The sequence below is a fragment of the Lolium perenne genome, chromosome 1, assembly GCF_019359855.2.
Source record: "Lolium perenne isolate Kyuss_39 chromosome 1, Kyuss_2.0, whole genome shotgun sequence".
Classification (NCBI taxonomy): Eukaryota; Viridiplantae; Streptophyta; class Magnoliopsida; order Poales; family Poaceae; genus Lolium; species Lolium perenne.
This window is the reverse complement of record NC_067244.2, coordinates 256,915,263-256,932,112: the sequence shown is the minus strand read 5'-3', so window position 1 is coordinate 256,932,112 and position 16,850 is coordinate 256,915,263. Positions and strand designations below refer to the sequence as shown.

Genomic DNA, 16,850 nt, shown 5'->3' with positions numbered 1-16,850 from the left:
ACCTTGACGCTACGCCGACGATGATAGAGATCATGCTCGTTGATGATGGAGATCATGTCCGTGCTTTGGAGATAAAGATCAAAGGCGCAAAGACAAAAGGGCCATATCATATCACATATGAATTGCATGTGATGTTAATCCTTTATGCATCTTATTTTGCTTAGATCGCGACGGTAGCATTATAAGATGATCCCTCACATTAATATCAAGATAATAAAGTGTTCTCCCCTCGTATGCACCGTTGCCAAAGTTCGTCGTTTCGAAGCATCTCGTGATGATCGGATGTGATAGATTCAACGTTCATATACAACGGGTGTAAGCCATGTTGCACACGCGGAATACTTGGGTTTGCTTGACGAGCCTAGCATGTACAGACATGGCCTCGGGACAACGGAAACCGAAAGGTTGAACACGAGTCATATGGATGATATGATCAACATGTTGATGTTCACCATTGAAGCTACATCATCTCACGTGATGATCGGTTTTTGGTGTAGTGAATTTGGATCGTGTACCACTTAACAACTATGAGGGATGTTGTATTAAGTGGGAGTTCATTAGTAATTAGATTAAACCATGAACTAATTATCTTAAACATAGTCTGAGTAGTATTTTGAATTAATTTTGTAGTATTGGCATCCGTTTACTACTATGCGCTAGTCTTGTAATTGAGATAGAAATACTGTTAAAATCTGATAAGAAACTTTACGGTTTGGTACCGTATTGTTAATGAATCAAGAATTGATTAAGTCCTATTGCAAACTTTTAGTAAACCTCACATTGTTGATTCAAAGAGCTGTGATTTCAATTAGTACCTAAAGTTATCTTGTCTCCGTGAAACTTGAAGTTCAAATCTGTTTGAAAAGTAAGGAGCTGAAAATTTAGTTTTCAGAAATAATCAAGGTATGAGATATATGTGATATCTAAGACCTTATTGCAAGATGATAGAATATAATTTGGTGAGACTACATGAACTCATAAGTTTTATGGGAATGTACGAAGGTTGAAGACGCAAGGCGTCACAATCCTCCAACTATTGGGGCACTAACGATATTCGCATATCCATGAAGTGACCATCCTTAAATATGCACCGTTACTAAGACTCGTCGTTTCGAAGCATCACGTGATGATCGGGTGTGATAGATTCTACGTGTGCATACAACGAGTGCAAGCTAGATTTGCACATGCAAATACCAAGGTTAAAACTTTACGAGCCTAGCATGTACAGACATGGTCTCGGAAAGTCGTCATGATATGATGGATAAAATTATGAGTGAAATTGTTCATCATATTACAAAGTTACTAATAATGAAATCTGGAACACTTGTCATATGATGATCAACTTCAAAGTAAGAACCTCAAGGTTATTGGTATTTGACCAACAAACCTAGAAGTTAATGATGTTGAAGTGTTTTTCTGAATAATGAGGAAAGCTAAAAGAGAAACTACAAAAGATATTTTGGCAAAAAGAAAAGAGAAGACTAGAAAGTCTAGCTCAGGTGTATATAAATGATATACATGTTATGATTGTATTCCTAGTTAACTCACACTATGAAATTCTTGGGTATTAGTACTATATTGGTTGGTATGAAGTGTCATACAAAACAACGCAATACAAGAATACAATGGCCTAAGTGACTGACAAGGAATATGATAGGAATGCACGTCAGGAACAAAATAAAGTGTTATTATGTTCGTCATTGGCATTCTATCTAGCCCTTAGAATTTATAATAAAGAACTTAATAATTGTTATTTTGCTCTGGTCAAATGAAAACAATGAGTTGTTCAAATTATGACATCACTCCATGTACGATGGATAAGTTATTATAAATCTTAATGGTGAAACGCACATACATAACACTGACGCTAAAATGCCATAAGGCAAATGATTTGAATTCCACTTATTTGTGGAACCGCCATTTAGGTCATGTTAGAAAGGAACGCATGAAGGAACTCCATGCAAATGGATTTTCGGAGTCATTTGATTTTTGAATCATTTGGCGCTTGCAAATCTTTTCTAAAGAGAATGATTAAAATACCGTTCATAGGCCAAAAGTTGAACGGGCAACTAACTTAGTGAAAAATACATGATGATGTATGTGGTTCACTGGGCATAGTTGTGTGCGGGAGATTCTTCTACTTCATGAAAACTTTCAAACAATGAATTGAGTATATATGTGGATATATTCAATAAGGAAAAGTTTGAAACATTTTGAATGGATTCAAATAAATTTCAGCATGAAGTGGAAATCATCGTAATAGAAAAGTCAAGTATCTATGACTGGATCATGGTGGAAATATTTGAATTACGAGTTTTAGCGAACATCTAAGAGAGTTATGAAATTATTCTACAACTCACGTTTCTTGGAGTATCATAGTGATGATGAAGTATCCGAGAGATGTATCCAAACCTTGTTGGATTAATGATGAGATAAAATATTATGACGCCATTATATTTTTGTGGATTATGCTTTAGTGACTACCGCTTTTACACTTAATAGAGCATCATCATGATCCGTTGAAATGACACCATACGAGTTATGGTATGGGTATGAATCCTAATAGTCTTTTCTTAAAATTTTGGTATGCATAGCATAAGTAAATAAAGTTTACAACCAAAATCGGATGAATGTCTTTGTTGGTTATCCCAGAGAATTGATTGGGAATTCTTCCCACTATGTAGACAAAGACAAAAGTGTTTGTCAATGTTTCTTATTTCCAAGAAATTGTTTCTAGTGAAGTTTTTGAGTGGGAGGACAATATAATTTGATAAGGTTTATGAACCTGAGCATAATGATCAGAGTAGCGCAGCATCGGAATTTGTTTTGGAAGCGGCCACGACGATCATGGCTCCCATAACTACAAAGTGTTTTAGCCATGGAAATCGAAGTACATATTGAACCTTGTAGGTATGGTTTACTTTGTGATCAAATAAATGATTTGTGGACAAAGGATTGATTATGAACAATGATAAACCAACTACAAACAAAGAAGCTATGATGGGCCCTGACTCCGTTAAAATGGCTATACGCCATGAAATCCAAGATAGATGAATACTTTATGAAAGTAAATGGATCTATGAAATTGATAGACTTGGATGAAATATCCTTGAAGAAAGCTTGACTTGTCGAAAAATAGTTTACGACAAAGTTCAAAGAGTTGAATACGATAAGATTAGATCTTCCGTAGCAATGCTTATAGTCTATGTGGATTATTCTAGTAATCACTACATATTTCTTTTATGAGATATGCTAGTAGGATGGCAAAATACACTACTTAACAGAAGTATGTATACAAGATACAACCAAGAGTTTTGCTGGTCCGTGGAATACTAGATAGCTATACAAGCTTCAATTGGATGAAGTAAGTATCACGGAGTTGGAATCTTCACCAGATGAAATAGTCAAAGAGTTTTTGATTTCATCAGAGATGATGAAGAGGCTTGCTTTTGCAAGAAATTAAGTGGGAGCGCTAAGACACATTTATAATACTTTATGTAGGTGACATATAGTTGGTTATAAATGATGTAATTATATACTTGATTAAAAGGTTTCATTGAGAATTAACTTCAATGAAAGGATATGGACTGAAACAAATTTAGTGTCAAGATCTATGAAGATAGATTGAAACACATAAATAAGTTTAAGTCAAAGTACATATGATGGATATTGAAGTAGTTCAATATAGAAATATTAAGAAAAATGTTCTTGTCATGTGAAGGTTTAACAAGACTTGAGTGTATCTGACACTCAATGAGTAAAAACACATGAGTGATTATAGATCACGAATAATATGTACACAATCAGATATCATGTGCTATAAAGTGTTATGAGCATATACCAGAATGATTCATATGATGATCATTGGACGACAGTAAGAATATCCTTGAGTACTTTAGAAGAACTAAGGATATATATATATATTTTTATATGAAGAAATGACAAACAAATCGCTGTAAGGTGTTACACCGATATTGGTTTTGTCACATATAAAATATAATCTCAAATTAGACGAAGTATTGTTTAAAAGGTAGCACAATGAGCTAGAAGTAGTCTATGCTAGATTTAGAAGAGTTCTAAATATTGTGACGGATTCTACAAAAGAAGGCAGAGTAGGTCATTGTTTTGACAATGACAAAGGATGTTAAGTCAAGAGTTTTTTTTTTGAGAACTTGGTGTAGTTCCGACAGAGTCAGAACTTTGAAGCTATATTGTGTGTGACAATGTTAGTGACATATTTCAGACCGCGGAATTAAGGTTCCACCAGAAGACCAAACATATTAAATGCCGACTCATTTGGAAATGAGTGACGCGTTGAGACGCAAATGAATTACAAAATACATACGGTTCTGAGCATGTCAGATCCGTTGACTAAAACCTCTCCCGTGAGCAAAACATGATAAAGCACCGGAAGGCCAAGGTGTTATATCTTTACAAATGTAAACTAGATTATTGACTCTAGTGCAAGTGGGAGACTGAAGGAGATATGCCTTAGAGGCAATAATAAAGTGGTTATTATTTATATCTTTATGTTTATGATAAATGTTTATATATCATGCTAGAATTGTATTAACCGAAACATTAGTACATGTGTGATATGTAGACAAACAAGAAGTCCCTAGTATGCCTCTTAAACTAGCTTGTTGATTAATGGATGATTAGTTTCATAATCATGAACATTGGATGTTATTAATAACAAGGTTATGTCATTGTGTGAATGATATAATGGACACACCCAATTAAGCGTAGCATAAGATCTCGTCATTAAGTTATTTGCTATAAGCTTTCGATACATAGTTACCTAGTCCTTATGACCATGAGATCATGTAAATCACTTATACCGGAAAGGTACTTTGATTACACCAAACACCACTGCGTAAATGGGTGGCTATAAAGGTGGGATTAAGTATCCGGAAAGTATGAGTTGAGGCATATGGATCAACAGTGGGATTTGTCCATCCCGATGACGGATAGATATACTCTGGGCCCTCTCGGTGGAATGTCGTCTGATGTCTTGCAAGCATATGAATGAGTTCATAAGAGACCACATACCACGGTACGAGTAAAGAGTACTTGTCAGGAGACGAGGTTGAACAAGGTATAGAGTGATACCGAAGATCAAACCTCGGACAAGTAAAATATCGCGAGACAAAGGGAATTGGTAATGTATGTGAATGGTTCATTCGATCACTAAAGTCATCGTTGAATATGTGGGAGCCATTATGGATCTCCAGATCCCGCTATTGGTTATTGGTCGAAGTGAGTACTCAACCATGTCCGCATAGTTCTCGAACCGTAGGGTGACACACTTAAAGTTGGATGTTGAAATGGTAGCACTTGAAATATGGAATGGAGTTCGAATATTTGTTCGGAGTCCCGGATGAGATCCCGGACATCACGAGGAGTTCCGGAATGGTCCGGAGAATAAGATTCATATATAGGATGTCATTTTATGTGAAATAAAATGTCGCGGAAGGTTCTATGGAAGGTTCTAGAAGGTTCTAGAAAAGTCCGGAAGAAACCACCAAGGAAGGTGGAGTCCACATGGGACTCCACCTCCATGGCCGGCCAGCCCTAGATGGGGTGGAGTCCCAAGTGGACTCCACCATAGGGGGCCGGCCACCCCCCCACATGGGAGGTGGAAATCCCACCCTTTGGGTGGGAGTCCTAGTTGGGCTAGGTTTCCCCTCTTATGGAAGGTTTTGGTTCGGGTCTTATTCGAAGACTTGGACACCAACACTTGGGGATCCACCTATATAATGAGGGGCCAAGGGAGGGGGCCGGCCACCCCAAGACCACAAGCTGGCCGCCCCCCATAGAGTGGCCGGCCACCCCTCCCAAACCCTAGCCAAGCTCCTCTCCTCCATATTGCCCACATAGCTTAGCGAAGCTCCGCCGGACTTCTACACCGCCACCGACACCACGCCGTCGTGCTGTCGGATTCAAGAGGAGCTACTACTTCCGCTGCCCGCTGGAACGGGGAGGTGGACGTCGTCTTCATCAACAACCGAACGTGTGACCGAGTACGGAGGTGCTGCCCGTTCGTGGCGCCGGAACCGATCGTGATCAAGATCTTCTACGCGCTTTTGCAAGCGGCAAGTGATCGTCTACCGCAGCAACAAGAGCCTCATCTTGTAGGCTTTGGAATCTCTTCAAGGGTGAGACTCGATACCCCCTCGTTGCTACCGTCTTCTAGATTGCATCTTGGCTTGGATTGCGTGTTCGCGGTAGGAAAATTTTTGTTTTCTATGCAACGTTATCCTACAGCTCGAACCCTTTGGTTTTTTCGCAGTTGATGCATATTGTGCTACAGTTCATTCAGACTTGTATTATTTCATCAATCTGGAGCCAGTAGATACCTTTCTCTAAGTATATACAAAAATATTTTTTCCTGCCACTCTGCGAGGAGAGAAGTTGTACTCTATGGCAGAGTTTATGACTATGTGGGTGCATATTTGACCTTGTCTGTTTGCCAAAAAAGACTTTCTGTTTGTTTGCCTATAGCCAAGCTCAAATCTCGATGGAGATGAGATTAGACATGTTTGGTACCATCCAGGCATGCCTAAGATTACCTCTTCTCTACAATGAGTAGCCTTACCATGCTCTCACCTTCCATCACACATAAATCACAGTTCATCACAGTTGCAAACTTACGAAGCATAGCAGTTCACGAAATAAGCCCTAGTTATTACGAATGGTAGTTCATAACACGATGCTCCCTAGCTACTACGAATAGCAGTTTATCATCACGGGGTAGTTCAACATATGGGGATCAAATTGGGGTTCGAAAAACAGGGGATCAAAGGGGGGGTTCTTCTTCTTTTCAGATGGTGGTGTTGACTCTGGCTTCACACATTGCGTCTGCCCACTGTTGCCTCTTCACCTTTCAGGCATCATTGTCGCCTGCCTCCACGCCATGGCCGGTCTCTACTTCATCAAAAGTGACAAGCTCTTCGAAGAACTCATCCTTGCCCCAACCTAGGATCTAGTTGTGAAGAATGCAGCAAGCAAGGACCAGCTTTACCTGAGTGTCAAACGTGTGGAACGGTTTCTGGTCAAGGACCTTGAACATGTTCTTCAATGCAGCAAAGGCCCTCACAATGGTGACTCTAAGGCTTGAGTGTCTGAGATTGAACAACTCTCAGAAGTCGGTGCTTCGCAGAGAACTCGTTGAGGTGGTACCTTGTTTTCCTGAAGGGAGGTAGAATTCTAGGTCGGCATGCATATCCAGCATCTCCAAGGTAGAACTTACCGTCAGGGATTTGCAACCCATCAGGCCTTGACAAGCTGTCGGCCAGGATGCTCGCATCATGAGCTGAACCCTCCCACCAAGCAAGCACGTAGGTGAACCTCATATCGAAATCCACAGCTGCTAGCACGTTCTGGCTGGTGTAGTGCTTCCTCCCGCGGAATGCTGCAGACATTGATCTCGGTACCTTTGCAGTGACATGAGTACCATCAATAGCCCCAATGCAATCATGTAAAAAAAATAGCACACAGTCATGTTTCTGACAGTACCACACATCTGATAGGCAGAAGGAACATGATTTTGTACTCACCCTGAAATAGGGGAACCACCTGTAGCTGTTCTTGATCTTGGTTGGTGTGTTCATTGATGCTGGCTTGATTATTTCACCTCTGAGCTCCCCAATTGCGTACAACACCTGCTGGAAGTACCGAGAGATAGTCTTCGTGGATCGCCTGAATGTGTTATGGATGACTCTGAACCTCTGGTTATGACCGACGACATGAAGAAACATTGCGACTTGTTCTTCGACAGTTGTGTGGATGCTATCAGTCAGCAATCCTCTACCCCTGAACGTTTTCACAAGTGCATAGAAAGGAGCTCTTCTCATCCGTAGCATCTGGATAGCCTCTACGTCGTTGCAGTTGTAGATGTTGTTTAAGTTGGCAATCCTCTCTTGATCTCGTTGTAACATAGGTCCGTAAGTCACACGAGAAAAAGCAGCATGCCCAACTGCTCTCTTGTGCACCATAAGGATCCAGGCTTGTATGCAAACGATGAGTGTTGTGGCGTGATGCACAAGCTGGAGCTGGTCGGTCTACTCAAACAAGATCTATGCATCACGAACGGTCTTATCGAACCCAACTAGTTCTACGAACATGAATCTAACACTAAAGTAGAGCAGAGGAGTATCCCATTACCTCCGTCATGGCGGACGAAGGACACGGCCGAAAGCCGCCGCAGATGTGCGCAGGCTCCGCCGCGGCTAGAGAAGAGGACCCTGGTCCGATGCCGGAGACCGAATGTAGATGCGCGCTGCCAGATCTGGGTCGCCGCCGCCGGTGCGAAAATTGGGGAATGCAAAATTTGGGAGGGGGCTAATGGAGAGGGTAACCGAAGAGTGAGGTTACCCCTACCTTTGCAGCGCAATGCTGCTGGGATTTCGGCTTCTCCCGCCATGCCGAGGCGGAGCTCCCGCGCGAACGGCATTGTCAATTTTCGTCTCGCCAGGGCCTGGCCCTGGAGAAACACTAGTAGAAAAAGGGGCTTTAGTCCCGGTTCATAAGGGGCTTTAGTCCCGGTTGTGCAAAAAAGGTCAAAATTCGAATTTCTTAATTTCGCCAAATAGTAGGTATGGCAGGCTGCGGCCGGCGCAGGCCTCTTTAGTCTCGGTTGGTTCCCGGTCGGACCATTAGTCCCGGTTGGTGTTACTAACCGGGACTAAAGACCACATTAGTCCGGGGTCAAAGTATTTGGGGACTAATGGGTTGGGATGGAAGGCCTCTTTTCTACTAGTGAAACTGTCAAACCGGGTGTTCCTCCGGAGCCTGTCCCAGGGGTGCTTTAAAACCCGTACTATGCAATATAGTGTGCTTCTATATTAAGCATATTTTGATTCCAATGTCATTGTACATTGCTTCTTATAAACAAATAAATTTCGCTTCAATGAAAAAACTATTATAATTGAAAATACATATGTTACATTGTTCATGTTACTTGCTTCAAACATAGGGGAATAGAGTTTCCCTATATGTCTACATTGTTCGAACAATCGAGTGACGTGCTTGCGTTGAAGGTTGGCGCGGTTTGATGCTATAGCCGTCGATGGGGGAGACCGCACCACGCCTGTCCATTGAAGGCCGCTTGCAAAATAATGCAACTACATCATCACAGACCATACCAACACGTTTGCCGCGGTTCGTTGCACTAGAACCTTCACCATGCCAGCTCATCATAGACGAGGGCGACAAATATTGGTCCACTGGTTCCATCTTCATGACGTGCCTTCGCTAAACGCCTGACATCCGTGTCGGGGATTGTTTGCTATAGAAGGAAAACTTATTTGAGAAAAATAGAAGCATGGTCAGCAGAATATGAAGCAAAGCTTATGTACAATAGAAGCACGTACCAAAAAAATATGTTCATGATCCTGTTGTTACCGCCAATTTGTGTGGATGTAAATCCACCCATTAGTGTATAATGCTTCAGCAGCATGGACACGTAAAAAGCATTCTCTTGGACAAACATGAATGTTATATATCAAAAGAAAATGTAACCGGGACAAATAAGCATGGAGATTATTTTCTTGGTACTAACAAAGAGTGCTTCCATAAAAGCATAATGCTGAAATATTTCTCTTGCAGGAGAATGTTTTCTCAGTACTATTGCCACATAATAGACAAATTGCAGTCCTAAGGTACAAGAGTTCTTGAGGTGATATGCTGGCACATACTAGAATTTTTCAGGCTTCAAGCATTCTATTTGGTCTACGTGCATACCACTTTGGAAGCTAGCTGCAGTGCATCTTTTGTAGGAAGCATATGTAGGAGATATAAGAAGCAGGAATACAAACTTTAGAAGCATAACTGTATTGCCAATCAACTAAGCACATACCGCATATCTTTGAAACAATGAATCTATGTGACAATTAGAATTTCTATGACAACACTTGGAAGTGGAAGCATATAAATTTATGAATGAAAATTACCGTGCTGCTGCTGATATGTGGGTGATGAAATTTGTGACCAAAAAACAATTCAAATTTTCATCAGCTTAAGTCAAACATTGACAAAAAAAATCATTTAATTAAAAAGATACACTCTAGCAGTAGAAGCTTGTAATATCAAATTAGGATCTAATATCAGCGGATCAAGTGCTATGCTTGCAGGCTTGTACTTAAAATCATAGAAACTGTGATTTGGGGCCTTTAGTATTTTGAAAATATAATAAATTAGAATGGAAGCATAGACTTACATGTACTAAAAGTGGATTTGACAAATCTTGCATGTCAGTAATGGTGTTAGGAAAGCATGGAAGCACACATTAACATGGACCAAGAAGCAGGGTCATAGTGCCACTCTAGTTGTACATGAGAAGCACATACAGAAGACGTATGAAGCGTGCATGTTGAAGAAAAAATCTGATGCTATCACTACATAACTGAAGCGTATTGGAAGCATATAGTAATGAAACTAATTGGATGTTTGCTTCCAAGATCAGGTTGTATGAATTTTCGATCTATTAACTAAATGCTACCCTTCAAACTTAATCTTCAAAATTGCAGAAGAGTCTAATCCTAGCAGCAATTTGCATGATACTTCATTAAACAAAGGGCACAACGGGATGGCATATTTAGAGATTGGTAAAGAAGTGGCCACCTTGGAGGAGAAGATCCGCTTCCGCGCTGGTAGAGGACATAGCTGCCGCCTCGGCCGGCCGCTGCAAGGGAAGAAGCCATTCCCTGCATTGAATCAAATGTCCGGCCGCAGGCACTCAGGGAGGCCCCGACCACGCTTTGACACGACGGAGGTATTGATCCAGGTATCATGTGCCGACGCAGGTATCCATCCAGGTAGAAGTGGTGCTAGGAACCGGATGGGAGGGCACGACGCGGTGGATCTAGAATAGGCACCGAGCTCGGCGGTGGTGTTGGCATAGGCGGCGATCTCGGTGGCGCAGCACATGAGAGGTGATTTGGGGAAGAAGGCAAAGCCATCCTTAACTAGCAACGTGATTTGGGGTAACCTGGCCGGCATAGTGCGGAAATAAATATCTTTTTAGTGATAAATTAAGCTATTCGTGAGCCATCAGATGAAGCAAAGATGGACGGTAGGAAATCGGTCCGCCGATTTGCTCCCGTCGTACTACGATAGGTAGTGTATGGAGACCGTAATTTATAGGTAGGGCGATGAACATAAAGCTAGTATGCATGACATACAACTTAAAAGAATAAAAACAATATGAGCAGTTTCCTTGGTTGTAGCTACATCCAGAACGCCACGGGCGAGAATGACGAGAGTTGCTTACACGAAGTAGTGTTTCTATCTTTGGTCCGTAGATTGCCCTCATAATCGTGCCTTAGACAAAACGTGGTGATGGCACGCATCCACAAGTGTAACCAAAAGCATCCTGCAACTCTAAGGGCGCGTTTGGTAGGCTGAGCGAGTCTTTTTTGCATAGGTGGAGACACAAAACGGCCTGTTTGATTGCCTGGGCTGGCTCACGTTTTTGCATTGCACGGTTCTTAACTGTTTTGCCTGCATCTGGAGGAACGCCCGAATCGGCAGTTTCTCCAAAGCCAGGCCCGTTCTCGCGTCTCCTTAGCCCCACTGATGCAACGGTTGCACGAGCTGTTAGGCTCACTCTCCCTTACACTACTCCACACACCGTCTCTTCAAATCAGCACGAACATACCCCGAATTAAAATAAGCGATATACGAAAAAGATGCGTGTCGATGATATGAATCAATTCCCACAGTCGGTTTCGAGTTTCGTCAGTCATAAATCGTCAATTTCGTGTATGAATTTTTGAGCAAATTTTGCCAAATTCGTCGCACACGCTCAACCATGGTGATGATGTGTGAGAAGTGAGAGGTGATAATCCATGGTGGTGGAGACTTGGTGGTGTTCTTCTTCGTGGTCGGTGACGTGGTGATGCTTGTGACCGGCGTGACCGATGGTGTCATGGTGGTCTTCGTCTTCGTGGTCGGCGATGTGGTGATGCTTGTGACCGGCGTGACCGATGGTTTCATGGTGGTATTCGTCTTCGTGGTCGGCGACGTGGTGATGCTTGTGACTGGCGTGACCAACGGTGCCATGGTGGTCTTCATCTTCGTGGTCGGCGAAGTGTCGTGCTTGTGATCGGCGTGACCGACAGTGTCATGATGGTGCTCGTCTTCGTGGTCGGTGATGTGGTGATGCTTGTGACCGGCGTGACCGATGGTGTCATGGTGGTGAATTCGGATGTAACTTTTTCCCACGATGATTTTGATATATTATACGTTTTTTTCCGACGTCGTATGCAAAAGTTAATGTGGTTTTACCATTTTTCAAACATTTTTTGCAAAAAAAGTCAAAATTCAAATTTCTTAATTTCGCCGAATAGTAGGTTGCATAACATACAAGAATCTGAAAACATTTTATTTTTTGAATTTTCTATCATTTTATTTTGTATTTTACAAAGTAAAAAAAGGCGATCCACTGGGGGGGGGGGGGTGAAGGGTGCGTGGGGAGTAAAAAACCTGAAAAAACCTTTAGTCCCGGTTGGGGACACCAACCGAGACTAAAGGGGTATGGCAGGCTGCGGCCGGTGCAGGCCTCTTGTCCCCAACCGAGACTAAAGGTCTACCCTTTAGTCCCGGTCGGACCATTAGTTCCGGTTGGTGTTACTAACCGGGACTAAAGACCCCATTAGTCCCGGGTCAAAGTATATTTGGGGACTAATGGGTTGGGATGGAAGGCCTCTTTTCTACTAGTTAAACTATCAAACCGGGTGTTCCTCCGGAGCCTGTCCCAGGGGTGCTTTAAAACCCGTGCTATGCAAGAACACGAGTGCGTCCAGGGAACCAAACGGCCTAAAAAATGCTGGGCCGATGCCAGCCAAGGGGCGTCCAGGCAACCAAACGTGCCTTGGAAATGGCGGGCATACATGAGTACTCAAGCGGACGAGCATGCGCAGGACGTGTCCGAGGCGCGTGTGGCGAGCCGACTGAGCGGGATGGACAAAGAGTTGCTTCAGCTACGAGCGAGCTTGCGAGCAGGCACTATTGGCGCGGCGAACTAGCCCGGTAGGTATGGGCAGGCCCATGAGGCCATGACATTAACAATGGGTATTCAAAAGAGAGAGAAATACAATGAAAATTAGAAAAAATAGCGAGAAAACCATGGTTCGAACCCAAGAACGTCCTTAACCATTGCAACCAATTTCAGGTTACCTTGGGTGGAGCTGGGTGAGGGGCAGCAGCGTCCTCGCAACGGACAACGCGGCGGCCTCCTGGAACACGACCTCTTCCTGGGACACAACGTCGAGCTGGGTGACGGGCCTCGTGTCCTCGTCCTCACGACTGGCAGGGCGGCGGCCGGCGCAGGCCTCTTTAGTCCCGGTCGGACCATTAGTCCCGGTTGGGGACACCAACCGAGACTAAAGGGGTATGGCAGGCTGCGGCCGGCGCAGGCCTCTTTAGTCTCGGTTGGTAAGACTAAAGGTCTACCCTTTAGTCCCGGTCGGACCATTAGTCCCGGTTGGTGTTACTAACCGGGACTAAAGACCCCATTAGTCCCGGGTCAAAGTATTTGGGGACTAATGGGTTGGGATGGAAGACCTCTTTTCTACTAGTGAAACTGTCAAACCGGGTGTTCCTCCGGAGCCTGTCCCAGGGGTGCTTTAAAACCCGTGCTACGCAAGAACGCGAGTGCGCCAGGGAACCAAACGGCCTGAAAAATGCTGGGCAGATGCGAGCCAAGGGGCGTCCAGGCAACCAAACGCGCCTTGGAAACGGCGGGCAGACATGAGTACTCAAGCGGACGAGCATGCGCAGGACGTGTCCGAGGCGCGTGTGGCGAGCCGACTGAGCGGGATGGACAAAGAGTTGCTTCAGCTACGAGCGAGCTTGCGAGCAGGCACTATCGGCGTGGCGAACTAGCCCGGTAGGCATGGGCGGGCCCATGAGGCCATGACATTAACAATGGGTATTCAAAAGAGAGAGAAATACAAAGAAAATTAGAACAAATAGCGAGAAAACCATGGTTCGAACCCAAGAACGTCCTTAACCATTGCAACCAATTTCAGGTTACCTTGGGTGGAGCTGGGTGAGGGGCAGCAGCGTCCTCGCAACGGACAACGCGGCGGCCTCCTGGAACACGACCTCTTCCTGGGACACAACATCGAGCTGGGTGATGGGCCTCGTGTCCTCGTCCTCGCGACTAGCAGGGCGGCGGCGACCTTTTCGAACATGGCATCGTAGAATAGAGCGTCATGCTTTAGTGGAACAGAGCGTCGTGGAGGTGGCGACTTGGACGTAGGGTAGAGGCTGTCACGCTAGAGCCTGGAGGTGAGGGGCGTTGCCGACGACCGAGCTTGGTACGGTTGGCGGCGTCCTCCTTCGCTTGGACAGTGAGCGTCAGCGCTGGAGGCTGGGGGCTCTGACAACGACCGAGATGGGAACGGTGGTTGGCGTCGGCGCTGCAGGCGAGGGGCTTCGGCGACGGCCAAGATGGGGACAATCGTCGGCGTCCGATCCTCTTGGGGACGGCGGGCAGACATGCATACTCAATCGGACGAGCCTGAGTGGGACATGCCCGAGGCGCGCATGGCGAGCTGACTGAGCGGGATGGACAAAGAGCTGTTTCAGCTACGAGCGAGCTTGCGAGCAGGCGATGTCGGCGCGACGACATGGCCTGGTAGGATGCCGATGGACCATGGACACATGGTCTAGGGGTGCACCTTCGACCACGTTTACGGTGGAGACGAGCTTCATGCGGGCGGCAGCTCGTCGTTTCGTCCGCGGCGTAGAAGGAGGAGTGACAGGTAAGCTTTAGTAAAGCATGATCGAACCAAAATAACCTGGAGCGAGTTCTTGGGTTAGCCATCTGGCACTTATAGCTATTTTTAGGTTAGGTTAACCTAACCGATGGACAAATGGGAACCAAGTCCCCATTTTAGGTTTGGGAGACAAGTCAGGACCTTTGGGTCTTTACGAGCCGGAAACTATGGGTGCCGTACGCTGTATCATTTACAAGGTGATGTGGCCAGGCTTTGGGTCCCGGCCCAGGACATGGTCGGGACCAAAGGTGCCTGACCAAAGGCCTGTTTTCTACTAGTGTATTCTTTCTAGGTTGACATGGTCCAAATGCAATATAACTCCTTCCGACTGAATCTTGGTTATTTACATCATAGCTTGAGATGGGAATCCTCTTCCCTGGATCATGTGAAAGTTAATCCATATCATAGGCTGCTTCATCTTCATCATTTAATTCATCATATTTAGTTATTGGGGGACCTATTTTGTTGCTTAAATTGATGATCAAAGTTGGACCTAGTTTAATTACAAGGACTTGTACATAGAAAAAGGGGAGTGCTAGGGATCGGCATCCGATTTTTAGCTTCCCATCGGACTAGTGCTACGACGTCTGATTGATTCCATCCAATCCGTGTGGCTCATTGAAAAAAGACATTTGCCCACCCTACACGGTAGTTTCCAAAACTAAATTAATTAGCTAATTTAGGTGGATTGCTCCCGCTAACCTCTCACAATTGCTGATTTCCGTGAAACTAATTATGGTTTTTATGGAAACTAATTAATTACCTTACGCCTGATGTTAGATGCTTCCTTATATAGCGAATTTCTTTCCAATGTTAATACGATCATATAATTTGCTTCCTTATACAACAAATTACTATGCTTCGCACACAATTGAAGCTTGCTTCAAGCTCAACGAAATTTTATCTATGTTCAGTTAGTTAAAACTATCACATAGTTTACTTCCTTATGATGCTTTCAACATTACTCCACTTCGCTTACCATGAAACTAAATTTTGCTTCAAACACAAGAAAAATTTGTGTTTCTGCTAAGAATTTTCTTCCACGGGAATTACATTTGCTTCAGCTTAACAAAATATCAATATAGTGTGCTTCTATATTAAGCATATTTTTATTCCAATGTCATTGTACATTGCTTCTTATAAACAAATAAATTTTGCTTCAGTGAAAAAACTATTATAATTGAAAATACATACGTTACATTGTTCATGTTACTTGCTTGAAACATAGGGGAATAGTGTTTCCCTATATGTCTACATTGTTCGAACAATCGAGTAACGTGCTTGCGTTGAAGGTTGGCGCGGTTTGATGCTATAGCCGTCGATGGGGGAGATCGCACCACGCCTGTCCATTGAAGGCCTCTTGCAAAATAATGCAACTACATCATCACAGACCATACCAACACGTTTGCCGCGGTTCGTTGCACTAGAACCTTCACCATGCCAGCTCATCATAGACGAGGGTGACAAATATTGGTCCACTGGTTCCATCTTCATGACGTGCCTTCGCTAAACGCCTGACATCCGTGTCGGGGATTGTTTGCTATAGATGGAAAACGTATTTGAGAAAAATAGAAGCATGGCCAGCAGAGTATGAAGCAAAGCTTATGTACAATAGAAGCACGTACCAAAAAAATATGTTCATGATCCTGTTGTTACCGCCAATTTGTGTGGATGTAAATCCACTCATTAGTGTATAATGCTTCACCAGCATGGACACGTAAAAGGCATTCTCTTGGACAAACATGAATGTTATATATCAAAAGAAAATGTAACCGGGAAAAATAAGCATGGAGATTATTTTCTTGGTACTAACAAAGAGTGCTTCCATAAAAGCATACTGCTGAAATATTTCTCTTGCAGGAGAATGTTTTCTCAGTACTATAGCCACATAATAGACAAATTGCAGTCCTAAGGTACAAGAGTTCTTGAGGTGATATGCTGGCACATACTAGAATTTTTCAGGCTTCAAGCATTCTATTTGGTCTACGTGCATACCACTTTGGAAGCTAGCTGCAGTGCATCTTTTGTAGGAAGCATATGTAGGAGATATAAGAAGCAGGAATA

At 43.6% G+C, this 16,850-nt stretch overlaps 1 protein-coding gene across 1 annotated transcript; it reads right to left on the bottom strand.

Moving 5' to 3' along the window:
* Nucleotides 1-7,109: 7,109 nt before the first annotated feature.
* LOC139834978 (uncharacterized) lies at nucleotides 7,110-8,455 on the bottom strand. The gene is made up of 2 exons (XM_071824917.1): nucleotides 8,383-8,455; nucleotides 7,110-7,927 (listed from the first exon to the last, which is right to left on the bottom strand). The coding sequence occupies exons 1-2, from the start codon at nucleotides 8,453-8,455 to the stop codon at nucleotides 7,110-7,112; spliced, it is 891 nt and encodes a 296-aa protein (XP_071681018.1).
* Nucleotides 8,456-16,850: the final 8,395 nt, after the last annotated feature.